A 15337-nucleotide genomic window follows, 5' to 3' on the forward strand; every position below is an offset into this window, starting at 1 on the left:
GGACAGATAAAATACAGAGGAAGATAGATTTTTACTGGTAATAGCAGTATAAGTGAGAAGTCAATCGATAATGTCCAATATGAATTGACCAATACAATGAGGTATTCAACACACTTCATAGTTACAACAACGCACGGGTATATCTTTTTTCGTTGTACTCATGGCCCACTGCAGTATACGCATTTCGTTCCAGATTATTAGACGCCCATTACTCGGGAATTTATGAAATTCGCGTTATTGTTTTCGTTTTTTTTTTCCGGGAGATCCTATTAAAACAGTGTCATGGATAGGGTAAAGTTTGAGATACAAGAGAACCCTGTTCGCATTTTCACTTTTTTAAGTTACATTTTTTAGATAATACAAAGGGGGGGGGGGTTGTTCCAGAAACCAAAAGTAGAGATTAATAATGGATGCCGGCTGGGTAATGCTCATTTTCTGCCCCCGTGTGTAGCACAGTCGGTACAATCGTCGTCCTCCTCACACCCGGTGGAAAAGGCCTCAGTTCGGGTCTGTCGATGACGTCAGGAATCTTTATGGGCCTTTTACACAATGTGGCTGAGTTAAGAGGGCTCAAGCGAGGATAGCATAGCTTTTTCTGAATGAAACTCGGTTTTTCATCCAGTAAACAGAGAACTGACCGCAGAACACACGCAATTTACAGACAGTATACACGGAGCAATAAGGCCTTCCTTGCTGATGCTTCTAAAACCATGCTACAACAACAGCTCATCTTCTGACGTTCGGTTTACAATCCGCGCTATAGATTTTAATGGAAGAAGTTAGTAGTAGTCTAGTAGCATGGATGGGTTAAGGGTAGGCGGATAAGCGTCCCTGGAGATTGTGTAGGGGTAGTAATCGGACTCCGAATCCCCTACACTGAAAAGCGCCCTGGCCCAGTAAAGCGATTTCACCAGGGCCCGTGGAGGATTCAACTGAGTAGGTATGTTAAAAAAAAAGTTAATAGATAATCTTATCTAGATTAAAAATGTTACAAACGCACGGAGTCATGCTGAAATAGGCACGTACTTACTTTTCACCCTGCCTATGAGGATCGGACGAATATTTTTATACAAAATAAATGGATAAAAAAATGTACTATTTTCTTTTTTCTAAATTTCTGCATTTATTTTTTCTGAGTTGCGAAAATTTCTATTGCTGCCTATAGCTTTTACTTATTGATATTGTTAATTCCTGATCTCTACGTGATACATCCAATTGTCGTAGCCACCAACTGTCTTTCACCAGACTGTCATAAGCGAAATATCATTCACCAACTGGCCCTCGTGGACAGCATAGCTGGTACAAATTCCGTCCTCCCCACACCGGATGGAAAATACCTGAGTTCGAGTCCCGTCGATGACGTGAGGAATTTCTATGGATCTTTTTCACAACGTGGCTAAGATAGTCAGTGTCAGGCGAGGGTAGCAGACAGTTTACAAGGGGTCGCTGATGCTCATTAAACACTACTGCTACTACAACATTCGTCAAACTGTCTAATGCACCGAATTGTCACATACAGCGAACTGTTGTACAACTAATTGATGTGGACCCTAAATGAATATTTCCCACTGAAATTTTCTTTACTGGAGAAACAGGAGAAAGATGTGGGAACAACGTTGTTTGCAACTAATTACTGTGGAACACACCTCCATAATCAACATCTGTTATCATATGTTGGACGAATCGTTGTCAATCAAAATCCATGATGTATGTTTCTGATTGGTTGCTACTAATCCTAATCGATTTTCTGTTTGCTGGACGAAAAATCCGAGTTTCTGGGAGAAAAAACTATGTTATCCTCGCCTGATAACTTAGCCACGTTGTGAAAAAGGCCCCTAATGTGGGCCTTTTCTGGTAGGCATACATCAACTCCAGATATTGATGTATGCCTACCAGAGACCAAATAACTCAGCTTTGTAAGGTGTCTGGAACGCTTTGCAGGAGAATGTCAGACTGTTCGCATATTCATTCTATCACAACCGTTTTCAGGGAGTAGCTTTTTAGCCGTACTTGTCTCAGTAATATTTATGAGGGAGCTGACGGAATTGTGGGCTCCGTGCCGAAGACGGCAACAGATGTTGCAAAGAAGTGCTGATTCTAAAGTTCTGAAACAATAGTTGTTTTTAGGATAAGGAGGAAAATGTCTGGCTTTAATACAACTTGCTAACATCTGTTTTCATATTTTAAGAATCATAAGGAATAACGTTACTATTCGCCGCTGAGGGGGGGGGGGGGTTATTACGAACAAAAACGGAAAACAAGTGCTGCCATCTCTCGAGATACGAGATAAATACGGATAAATGGATTTCTTGCGGTTTCAGTGGGCAGGGTCGGTTCTCAGACGGAGGGAATGGTATATATATATTGTCAGATATTTGCCATTGGAAACTGAAGAATTTAAGAATTTTTTTTTAAGAATTTTGTAAATTTTACATACACCTCAAAAGTATCATACAGTAAAGGTTCGAAACTGATCTTTACACAGAGCCAGTTCGAAAACCTTCAAAGGTAATCTCTCCACTCAGCTGTCTGCAAACTCGCTTCAGACATAGCTCTGTTATTTTTGTGAAGTCGGAAGGGTTTTCTAGGTTTGTTTCACTTTGACACGACACTAAGTACGCATCATTCCACAAAAGAAAGACATTTCAAGACGTAGACTTCAAAAGACAGCGGTGGTGAAAAAAAAACTGTTTCTTTTAAAAGTGATCATTAGTACAATTTCCTCTGTAATTAATTCGATTTTTTTTTTCTTTTATGAACGTCATACGAATTGCAGTAAACTTTGACTTTTGCAAACAGAAGGTTCTCGAATGTCTCTTGCTCTCTGTGTCTCTAAAGTACAACTTATAATGATGTCTCAACCGTGTAGTCTGTGTTATGATTCCATAGTTCAAATATGTTATTATTTATGTTGCGGACGTCGATTATCCGAAATTGAAAGCACTACAAGCTGTCAATTTATTTTACATCATTTAAAATATTTTGACAAGAAATAATATTTAAAAGCTGACGAGAAGGTTGAAGTTATTTTATTCTTTTTTGCTACCAGTGAATTAACTGTTTTGAAATTCTGCATGGAAAATCGTATTTTAAATATTTGTGGGCGTTCGACATTCTGTTTGCGAGAAACTTTTTAGGACGAGAAATTTTTCACTCGGGGAAGCGACTCCTTCTAATGCGCACGTTCATTGTTATATACATCTCCGCGTGTCCATTGTTATATACATTTGCAGGTGTCAATTATTATATACACTTGTTCATGTCCATTTTCATAGTTGACATAGTATGTTTGTCGGGAGGTGCCAGTGGTTCCCCACAAAATCGCACTTGGTGACGCTGTGAAGATGCAAGACTCTGTAAAGCCAGATGAGTGTGAGTTGTGTTGGGTACTGTGAGTTATGTTTGTCTGTTGTTTGTGTTGTTCATCTGCCTACTTAGTGGGAGCGCGATCACCAAGGAAGGCACCTCCCAGCATCCGTCCAAGGCACGAGGAGTCGGGTCAGGACATCTGACGGAGCCTCTCCTCCAGTAAAGCAAGGAAGCAGAGCGCCCAGGAAAAGAAATGGAGAAGAAAAAGAATTGTATGTAAAGAGGAAGGAATGGAGGAGACATACAGGGGATGTCCTCAGGCAAGCAGGAGTGCGAAACCGCTAGTTGGTAGAGAGCCCTATAAAAGGGCTGATAGTGAAAGTGCGGAAAACAATATGGCAGTTAGACAGGTATAAAAAAAAAATCACTGTTATATCCATTTGCGCGTGTCCATTATATACATTTGTGCACGTCTATTGTTATATAAATTGGAGCATGTCTATTGTTTACGCATTTGGAGTGCTTCCTCTTTACACTTAAGGTAAACTAAGAAATATATAATGACAAAAGAAATATGTAACGATTCGCTGTCTATTATTTTAATATGATACTATTGTTGCATAACACATTCTTTCAAATAAAGATGGAATTTTTCATCTGAAGTAATTATAAATTACAAATTCGAAATTACCAGTGGACTGTTTATTATCTGACTTTATACAGATAAGAGGTCCCAAGAAGATATCATGTTTGGCAATCAACAGAATAAGCCTGCTGGTATGGTAGATGACATGTTATCATTTCCAGAAAGGAAAGACGGAAGCAATGATGTGGACAGCAGCGACTCTAGTGGAACATCAGAAAACAACACTCAACACGAAACAAGTAAAGGTAACCAAAATCTGGATGTTTTCTCTTAAGTTTCAACCATCATATTTCAACAATACATTTAAAATTATAATATTTTATTGATTCACAAATGGCGCAATGGTGGATTTCGATCGTAGAGATGGATATACAATAATTCGATATGATGTCATCAACTTATACCAGTAGTCTCACTGTGCACTGTGGCATTTCAAGTCCAAAACTTAATATCATATGCTTCCATGGCTATGATGTATTTCATTTTAGTTTATTCCCGTTGTAAATAAGAGGGAATTGTTCTATTTCTGAATATATCCATCTCATGCACTGGGATGTCTATCAAGGACGTGGTCGCGTTAAAGATTGGGTTAGCTAAAGTGAGGTGTCGTTGCCGGCTATTCCAACGCATGAGGTGGCTTCTTTTAGAAATAGACCAACTTGTATTTGTTTACATCGGAATAAACGAAAAAAGAAATACATCATAACATATAAATGTACAAACAGAATAATAGAAAATGAAGCTTACCGATGATTCAACTTACTTATATCGTCTATATGGTCGCTGGACGCTTTATTTTTCTCAGGACCTAGTTTCTTGTTATAGATATAAAAGTGAATCTATTTTTTTGGAGGGGGAGGATGCATCTATCGGAGAACTGAATTTCTTGAAACTATCTCACTTGCGGAATAGCAACCACAAAATAATTTATACAATTGGTGGAGTTGAAGTTAAAACATAGAGGTAGAAAGGGGTCTGAGAGTTATGATATGGGCAGATATGAAGTTTTCTGAACAGTGTAAACAGGCGGCCAGGAAAGCCCATAGTATCCTATCGATGATTTATCGAACTACATCCTGTAGAGATAGGGAGGTCATAATTCTACTTTATAAGGCAATTGTAAGACCGCATTTGGAATATTGAGTCCAAGTATTGAGACCTTATCTGAAAAACAGACATTGAACTTCTTGAAAAGGTCCAAAGACGGGCAACTCTTATGGTGAGATAGGCAAAAGGACGACCGTGGGAGGAAAGACTTCTATTATGTTGGCTACAGAGCTTGGTAACCAGGCATCTTAGAGGGGATCTGATTGAGATTTATATGGCTCTGAGAGGGGTTAGTAAAATAAATGAAGGCGGAATTTTCACTGTTATAAAGAATTCTAGAACTAGGGGCCATAAATTCGAATTACGGGGAAAGAGGTTTAGAGGGGATTGCAGGAAGTTTTCTTTTAGCCAGCGAGTTGTTGATTACTGGAACAAGTTGCTTTCGCAGATAGTTGTGGCTGACAGTTTGAAGAAATTTAGAGGTCAACTAGATAGTTACCTACGTAAGAAAGGAAGCGCATAATTTGTATTTTCTTATCTACCTTTTCTATATATATATATATTTTTTTTTTTTTTTTTTTGGCGGTGCAGTAAAAGCCTGTGGTTTCCTTGCACTATAATGGCTAATACTAGTACTAATATTCTCAAGTTCCTTTTTTCGCTTAACCTCATAAACATAAGCATTCTAGAGAGAGAGAGAGAGAGAGAGAGAGAGAGAGAGAGAGAGAGAGAGAGAGAGAGAGAGAGAGAGAGCAACTAGCTCTTGCTAACCTCTTGTACATCCATCTCTGTGATCTCAATAACCAAAGTTTCCATTCAAAATGGACCAAATTTATGTTTTAATTGAAATGCATTTACACTATCATTAGAAAAACAAATTATAACTGCATTGGATCACACAGATATACGTCCTCTGCTTATCTTTTCCGTTAAAGATAAGGGTTTTCTACTCTCCAGCAGGTCAAGAGGAGAGCAAGAAGGTACAAAGAGAAACTTCTAAGGCCAAATACGATGATGATGGGAGGTTTGATTATTACGATTATCTAGACGACTCTAACTTTCGACTAGGAGATGATGGATATGATGGCCAGTCAGGTAAGGGTAATTATTCTGTCATATAAATATGACAGGATAATTTTTATTTTTGAAATCAGTTTTTCTTACACCAGAGTCCATTGGTACTCCAGGAATATGCAACAGGTACTCACGCTGATCCGCTGACCATGAAGAAAAGAAAATATGAAGAAAATTTCCAGGATAAAGACTGCGCTCATAAAAAACTAAAAAGCTGTATAGAATAATTTTTATGAAAAATTTACTATTCGTGTATGTTGCTGAAAGATTTGGAACTCCTAATATTACTGGATTTATTTCTGTACTTGCGTAAATTACTAACTCATTTCACATATTGCAAATTATTGTAACTCCATTTTGATACAATGAAAATGGAATTCGGATTTCCAAAAAGTCCTTGATATTACTGTAAAATTAGTGCTTTATGGACTCACATAATAAAATAATTTGGATTATTAATTTAATTCTTTTAATAATTTTTTCTTATATAGAATTTTTAAAATTATATTTCCAATGATTATCACAGCAAAACAACCCTTTTATTAAACACACAGAGTTAAAATCTCAATAAATTTCTTTTATCTTGACAGAAGATTCTGAATATCAGTACGATGACGGCAATGCCCTCTATCGACGAAAACGAAATTTACAGCCACACAGCAGACGAATGCTTAGAAACAGCCTGGAAGAATTATTAGTGAATGGCAAACGTTTGCCTCGAAGAGCCCTGAGAATGAAACGGGAAGTTGACGTTGAGGACCTCTTGGCAATGCTCGCAGAACAGGAAAGAAATGGTCATTTTTACGACAATGAAGAAGTAAGCTAAGCTATTTTGCGCACGAATTGCATAAAGGATTTATATCTAGAAACCTCTGTTTATATATAAAAGCGTAGCCAAACATAATATAATATATGAAGCAGGGTTTGTATATATAATAAAGTAGCTAGTAAATAAAAAATATGCTTGTATTTCCTGTTTAAAGCTTTTTTTTTTTAAATAAAAATCATTAATACCGTAAAAGGTTTTTTTTTTTCCCCTCTTTTTCATATTTACCTGTCTATTTCTTGTATAATCCACTTTTACCTCACCAGGTGTCACTAGCCACAGATCACGTAGGTAAATCACGTGTAGCCTGCCTGTTGGTGTGTGGATTTTAAAAGGTCTGGTCGTCAGATCGCTGTATTTTTTTTATTTATTTTTCGAGTATTTTTGTTGTTGGAAAAGTTCTACCAGACGTAGGACGAGTGTCAAAAGGGGAAGAGGATGAAGATTCCACCGGAACGGTCCCCGTGGTAATCGAAGTACGTATTATACACTGTATGGCGTCTCCGTGCAGACCATTTTTTTTTTTTTTTTTTTCTTTTTTCCAAATCGGGTGAATTGAGTCTTCCTTCCCACCCCAACAAAACATCCATCTAGTAGTTTCGAACAACCTTTAACAAAAGCTACTCCAGTATTGTGCGATTTTTTTGGCTTCTTCCCAGCATCTAACACAATCAATGGGTTCGCTGGTATCGTCCGGTTAACGCAAAAGAAATTCGATCAATTTTATCGACTATTCGATGCCATGACTTATGGTGTATTTCGACTGTATACAATACTTTTCGTTTAGCTCTCTCTCTCTCTCTCTCTCTCTCTCGTTGGCACTGACTTTCAAGACTGGCAGCAAGATTTATGCTGTTCAATAATGTCTTCTAAAACGTCCATCTCCAGATATTACCATTAAGAATGGTTGATTTCCACAGCTTAATTCATATGGAGGGCGTTACACATTCAAACCATGTTAATGTCTTATAAAAGTTAGTTTGGGAATGCTGAACTCGTATCGCTGACTTTTCACACCGTGTAGAAGGGCAGCGATCTGTTTTTATGGCTTGAGTTCGAATCCATTCAAGGAGGAAGGGAGGAAGTTTTATGGGCATTTCACACGTGACTCAGTTAATCGGTCTCGGAGAGGGTTGCACAGCTTTTTACGGAAAAATGGGTTTTTCATCCAGCAAAATAGATAAACAGACCAATTAAAAACACACATATAACCAGCTACTTTAAAAAATAAACAAGATTACGAGATTGACCAATCTCAATTTTTAAGAAGTCTATATTTTAAAGAAAATATGCTAATTGTAGAATTATTATAATTTATTTTATAGAAAACACGTTCGGTAAGTAGGTATAACAAAACTTGTAGTAATACACTGATGTGAAAAATTTAAGGACCAGTCCGGTTTTCACCTGTAGCTTCTCAAAGCAGTGGCCTGGATATGGAAAAAGCAAAGGAACCTCGTGAGGTACAGAAATGATGAAGGAAACAACACCGACACAAAAACGGAAACAAAACGGTACAGAGGGACTTTATTTAAAAATGGCAACGTAGCACTGGCTGCCATGATACAGATACATCACTGCCAAAGATCGAACAAAGGGAAGAGGTGGTCCTCAGTAGGAGATATGGCCACCCCTAATGTCGACAGGCTTTACACTGCCTGTCCATACTTAGAACAATGTTGTTGATAAGTTCTTGCTGTAACATCGTCCATTCCTCTTTCAGCGCTATCTTCAGCTGGTGAACATTTCCTCTGGTGGGTGTGGACGTGCCGCTAGGCGTCTCCCCATACTGTCCCATATGCGTTCGATGGGATTTAGATCACCGGAACGGGCAGGCCAATCCATACGAACAATGTTCTCACTTTACAAAAGCATATCACAGCTGCAGTGCGATGGGGTATGGCGTTATCATCCACAAACACAAAATCGGAGCCAATGGCACCTCGGAACAGACGCACATGGGGAAGAATTACCTCAGTACAGTAGCGTACCCGGTTACAGTACCGCCTTCCAGTATCTGGGGTTGTGTACGTCCATCCAAGATAACGCCTCCCCAGACGATAAAACCTCGACCGCCATATCGATCCCTTTCAGTGATGACTGCGGGGTGATACCGTGTGCCAAAACCTCTCGCCAGATTAGCTGACGTCCAGAATCGCTGTTGAGACCGAATCTACTCTCATCACTAAAGAGTACCTTAAGTAAAGATTTTGTCGTTGTAACCTTTAGAAATAGTGTTGGTCCTTAAGTTTTGCACACCAGTGTACTAAATGATATTACTGGCATTTATTTCCATGCAACACAATCGACCAAAATACAGTCATGAGCTAAAACATTATGACCATCCCTATCCCAAGAGTGGATGCATCCCACAGAACCTAGGAGTGACGTCATTGACCGACGCAGCACATACAGTGACGGCACGGGAAGTGCTATAGTTCGTCAGGATGAAAACCGTGCAGTTGGGAAAGGAAGGACTCGAAGGAGTTTGAACGGGGAATGATTTGCGGCGCTAGGAAGGCGGGGGCTAGCATCTCAGCAATTACACGCATTGTCAGCTGTTCGAGGGCCAGTATAGTGAAGGTGTGGAGGGAATGATCTTAAGAGGAACACAATATCAGCCAACGTGCCGGCACATGAAGATCACCACGATTGACAGTCAAGGTGAATGTCGGCTGGTATGTGCTGTCTGGGACAATAGACTGCTCATGATCCCTCAATTAACGGCAGACTACAACCAGGGCGCACATAAAAACGTTTACGAGCACACTATCCAGAGAATGCCCTTGCGGCAGGCTTAAGGAGTAGTTGACCTGTCATGTGCCCATCTTGACTGACCATCATCGATACTTCCGCCTATAGTGAGCAAGGGAACCAGTTGATAACGTTCTTACCTGGACATTGGTTAACTGGAAAAGAGTCGTTTGGTCTAATGAACCAATCTGATGAAAAAGTCTGAATTGGTGGTATCATATCATGGTTTGAGGGGTGTTTTCATAGATATCACTGGGTACCCTCATTCTCATTTGAATACACCCTCACCGCCAGATTCTACCTGGGCCTTGTATGGTACAATATGGTTATCATGTCCAGATGGCATAGGACTCTTTCAAAAAGGCAATGCCCCGTGTCACAAGGCCCGCACTGTGCAGGAATGGTTCAAGGATCATTTCCAAGTGTTTTGTGTGCTCCTCTAGCCGTGAAATCCCCCCCGTCATCAATCGCATCGAACATTTGTGGGATGCAGTGGAACCCGAAATTCATGTTTAATAAAAACTCTAAATGTTGGAAAACAGATTTTTACAATATACAACAAAAGTGTTTGCAAAGAGATTGCGCTCTGCAATTATTGATTAACGCAGATGAGACAGACCAGATAGTAAATTGTCTTCCCACATCCTTTTTAAATTTCAAAAAAGCCTGTTGTAGGCAAAACAGATTTCACATTCAAACCTTGTTCATTTTTTAAAATAATTCTGAGTAATAATATTGTTAATACAATTCATTTACTATTAAATGAATGTTTCTAAGAATACATATTGACACTGATAATGCTGCATTTTTGTTTCCTCTAGATACCAAAAAGTTACAGAAATTTCGAAGATCTTTCAGAAACGGCTGAACCTGAATTTCGTTATCCATACAACGTCATGGTAAACAATGAGGATGCCATTGCTGCAGCGAAGCTCTTGGAGGACCTTCCTGTTGACGACCGTGTAGCTCTTTCATACGGGGATGAAACAGCCACCAGACAATCTATCCCAAATTGGCTCTTGAATCGACAGATGACCCCGTTTTCCCGGCGTGCCTCGTACTTTTATCCTCAAGACTATCGTCATGTGGTAATTCCAGCAGGACAGAAGAGGGACATGGGACTACAGAGGTGGGGAAAATTTCTACAGCGTCCTGTATCCGTAAACAATGAAGATGATCTCCAGAGGCTTTATGAATTAGCTAGTCTCCTGGAGGAGGATCAAGAGCCTGAGAAACCTTATTGGAATGGCGCATAAGGTGGGAGATTCTTAAAAAATGTGTTCTTATATTCAAAGCATCTTTATCAAATTCTAGACATCTGCTAGGTAAAAGATGGAAAACATTTCATCTTTTACTTGCTTTTCCATCTTTTTCCGTCTGATAAAAGATGGAATATTTTTTTCTTTTTTCCCCATATTTTTTTCTATTTTTGCATCATTCCCTGCCAAATGTTAGGTAAAAGATGAAATGCTGTTGTAATCAGTGACGTACCAATGTCCAATGGAAATCGGTCGGAATTGTAGGGAGGCAAATCAAGAAGTTCCCACCCCCAAATCATTAATGGTTTCTCGTGTTGAATGTGCTGTATGCGACCTTGCGTTATTAAGTCTGTATTCTGCGGACCAAGTTCCTAATTTCTTTCAGAGGGTTTGCAATTCGATGCAACCTTTACAAGTACCTCCTGGCTTTTTAAAATTTACAAGAATGTCATGACAGTGTCAGAAAATAGTCACCATTACCTGAAAATGATGAAGTCACTGACTGCAACGTCTTTTTACGAAGCATCTGACGTCTTTTTAAGTGGGTTACCAGAATTTGATAAAGCGATGGGTAACTGCATAAATGTTTTTGTTGATTATGATTATATTGAAATACAAATGTTTACTTTTTTCCCTAGGCGTTTATATTAATCCTTAATTGTTATAATCAGATAGAATTTAACTCGAAATATCTTTATCATTCTGTGAGGTGCGCAAATAATAAAGATTTGATGAGTCGTGCAAGTAATCCCCATTTAGGGTCATTACGCAATAAGCAATGCTATTTTTGGTATCCAAGCTGGATGATTTAAGTGTTTTTGCATTATCGGGTCAATTTTGACTTCACGATAACAATTCGTTCGTTTATAGAGCTGTTCTACAATAAATAAAGATTTACTTGACGATCAAATTATGATTTGGCCAAATGATAGATGGTTTGAGCGTTGCTTCAACATTCCAAAGTGACTATGGATTAGAATCAGAATTTAAGATTTTAGATGAGGAACAGGTGAGCCTGAATAAGTATGTCCAGAATCTTATAGAAGCACCGAGGAAGAATTTCAGCCCTCCAGAACTCCAAAAAAAATTTATGCAGGAAAAATAAATCTGAATGGCATAACCAGCCACCTGGAACTGGAAAGACTCCAGCTGATTTTTAATTGTCTTCTTAGGGCAGAAAGAGATGCAAAAAAAAAAAAAAAAAAAGGGACGAAAATTTATTAGTGAATAGAAGGTGATTGAGTGACATTTCCAATCCTGCCTTGCAAAACCACACTTCCACGATAAGTGATCTATATCGCACGCCATCTTCTAAAAGTTAAAGACGACCAGTCCTATCTTTCAAATAAACTTATGGAATTAGCAAAGGCTCATTTAAAAATTGCAGGTACAATCTCTGAAATGTTTCAGTCAGAAGAGATCAACTTCAAGCATGCGAACTGAGAAATCTTCTATGGACAAAAAAAAAAAAAAAAAAAAACGCCGATGCCATTTATGTTCAACTAGAAATCACAAAAACATTCTACTTTATGCAACAGCAGCTATAAAACAGTTTCATAAGATACAGCAGTTGTGAATTACTGTATTTGCATTAAGTATCAGTGAATTTTTGTTCTTTTATAAGGAGTTAAAATCTTGGGCGTTGTAAATATAAAACACCATAATAATGTTTCAAACACCATAATAAATCATGTTTCAAATTAAACTCTAAAATTGATAAAAAAAACTTATATCCTGAAATATATAAATATGAAATTTAGTATTTTCAAGTAATTAGTATAAAAAAATAGAGCTTTCCTTTTTCGGGTCAAAAAGGACACGATGATACCAATTAAGGGCCAATTTAATATTTAACAATATATAACTGGGTGTCTCAAGCCATATAAAATTTGTAAGTTTACTATTGGATCATGGTGCCCTGTAGCAAAAATGTGCGTATGTAGTTGTGAACAAAATGCGTACACTACTGAACAAAGTGTTCCTTGTGAAACTGGTAGGGTTATTAAGGTGCGGAGTGAACTTCCAGTAAGATCTGGCTGCAGAGTCTCTCCAAGAAGATGAGCATTTGGTTAAAAACTTTAACCAAACGTATAATAACAGTAAAGATAATACGAGGTGTGTGAAACCTTAAAAACATTGAACATGTACAGGAAGCGATTGATAATAGGCTGACAAGTATGAAAGTATTCTAGATATAAAGTAATCAACAGTTGGCACGGGGCGAAATTTATTTCTAAAAGGTATGTCAATACAATACCTCTTTCAAATAAATAGTATAAAATCATCTGAACATTGCAGTTAACAGCAGAAGATAGACCTTAAACCAAATGAAAGTTTTTGAGATGAAATGAATGCTGAATCAATGCAAGGCCAAGGTGGTCCCTCTTCGTTAAAAGCTCACGAATGCTTTAAAAAGGTGTGAAGCAAAATATCCGTTTTTCTACTAGAAGTTAGTCAAGAAATTTCCACAACGCATTGAAACAGCCATTAGAGTTAAGGGTGGGCCAATGCACTCTTAATTTCTTTGAACATATACTATGTTGCATGTTCATAACTACAAGTGTCACATACCTTTAGATAGGACAGTGTACAGTATTTCAAATATTCAAGGCTTGAGAGCTAATATGCAAGAAACGTTTTTCGAATATGGTGGCATGGTTTCATAAGTTAAATCCCCTTTTTGATTTCTTTAACGAATGTTTTCATGATTAGACATTTTAAAGATATCTCGAATGGATATTCTGGACGTTTTACAGTTAAGTGGCCGCCATAATCAGCACATTTTAATCCGGCGATTATTGCTTACCGAGATTTCTTAACGGCAAATGACGTATGCGAAACCACAGTCCACAGATAATACGGAAAACATCACTTCGAATGTGATCGATGAATGATGGTATATTGAAAATGTTTCCACGTGAATAAAATCTTGCATGATTTTACCAAATATAAGTCTTTTTTGTGATGATGCTTTAAAGAACATCTATTCAAAACCAAATGCACTGTGAATATTAAATTCAAACAGATTTTCCACTATGGTGAATATCGAAAGTGATATTGTTGTTGGCTTTTAGGCGCATCGGCAAAGGTCATATTGCGCCGTATATAATATGTCTATGAATTGTGTATTTTCTGTGGTCAATCTGCTGTTTGCTGGACAAAAAACAGGAGCTTCCGTGAGGAAAAAGCAGTCTACTCTCGCCTGAGACAAACTCAGCAACGTTATGAAAAAGTCCATAAAAACTCCTCGCGTCATTGATGGGATTCGAACTCAAGTCTTTTCCACCCGGTGTGGCGAGAACAGTAAGGATTCCACCAACTGTGCTAACCATGAGGTATAAAGTGATGTCACCTTATTATTGTAAATTTTTAGCAGAAATAAATCTTATTTACTTATTTCTAATATCATAATGTATTGTGAAAATTAATCTACTAAGAAGAACGTGTAATATACGAAGAATATCGTTATTTTGTTATTTCTCTTTCTAGAAAAACTAGCAAGTTTGTAATAATCACAAAACAAACTTAAAACCAAGTTTGTTTATACATATAGTTAATTTTTTCCTTCAAATTTATGACTAAATAAGAGCGAGTAGTATAAATATTTCAGATCTTCCACAATCTTAAAATATATTCATTAATTTAAGAGTTTAACACGAACTTATACATTTTCGGGAATCTTCATCGTACAATAAAATTGTCACGTGATTAATTTATCAATATTTTTCCTTTCATACAGGAAGCAGACGATCTGAGTATAATCGTCCAAACTAGTAGTGGAACGCACGGAGCGCCTCCTGTTGTCTTTCTGTTGTCAATAATGTTGCACCGATGTTCAATTCGTTCGCCCAGTGCTTGATAGCTTTTTGATTTCTCAATTTTGCAGTTTTTTCAACCAATGGTGGAGCATATGCAACTTTGGAGAAGAAAAGACTTCGATTATTTGAATAAAGAACTTCAAAGAAAACGCTCATTATGACAAGAATTCTGTTCTAGCTAAGCGAGCAAATATTCTCAAGTTATGAACAGTCAGATCGTAACCTTCGATCGATATTGGAAAAATAATAATGCTTGAAGAAATATAATATTGAATTTTACATTGGCTGAAAACGCAGTTTTTAGCTAAAAGCATACCTCAGGTATTATGTAATTTATTTATTTATTTTTAAATCTTATTAGTTAAGAAACCTACAAATATAAAAATTCAAAAGGAGGAATTTTCCGAACGATATTAAAAAAAAAAAAATTAACGATTATTTTTATTATCATTATTTTTTAAAACAGCGTACAAAAAAAATCTGAAATTGTGCATTTAATTAAAATAATAGATTTGTTACATTCGATTTACTGTCATGGTAACTGCTAAGAAGTTATGAATTCTTACAATTTTCGCATGAAAGAAGCAATGGTCACAAACAGGCA

The 15337-nt window shown here is 37.5% G+C and overlaps 1 protein-coding gene across 4 annotated transcripts in view; it reads left to right on the forward strand.

The window, feature by feature from the left end:
* Positions 1 to 15128, forward strand: part of LOC150083694 (uncharacterized) — a 72475-nt gene extending 57347 nt beyond the window's left edge. The window contains exons 3-7 of one of the 4 annotated variants that reach the window (XM_090378133.1): positions 4033 to 4200; positions 5963 to 6097; positions 6667 to 6893; positions 10478 to 10913; positions 14655 to 15125. In XM_090378133.1, the coding sequence (XP_090234259.1) occupies positions 4033 to 4200; positions 5963 to 6097; positions 6667 to 6893; positions 10478 to 10912 (965 nt within the window). In that variant the 3' untranslated portion in view covers position 10913; positions 14655 to 15125. Of the gene's footprint in view, positions 1 to 4032; positions 4201 to 5959; positions 6098 to 6666; positions 6894 to 10477; positions 10914 to 14654 lie in introns of all 4 variants that reach the window. The other 3 variants (XM_090378132.1, XM_090378135.1, XM_090378134.1) reach the window with 3 other exon arrangements.
* Positions 15129 to 15337: the final 209 nt, after the last annotated feature.

The sequence above is a fragment of the Mastigoproctus giganteus genome, chromosome 7 (assembly GCF_048544385.1).
Source record: "Mastigoproctus giganteus isolate SK-2022 chromosome 7, ASM4854438v1, whole genome shotgun sequence".
Taxonomy (NCBI): domain Eukaryota; kingdom Metazoa; phylum Arthropoda; class Arachnida; order Uropygi; family Thelyphonidae; genus Mastigoproctus; species Mastigoproctus giganteus.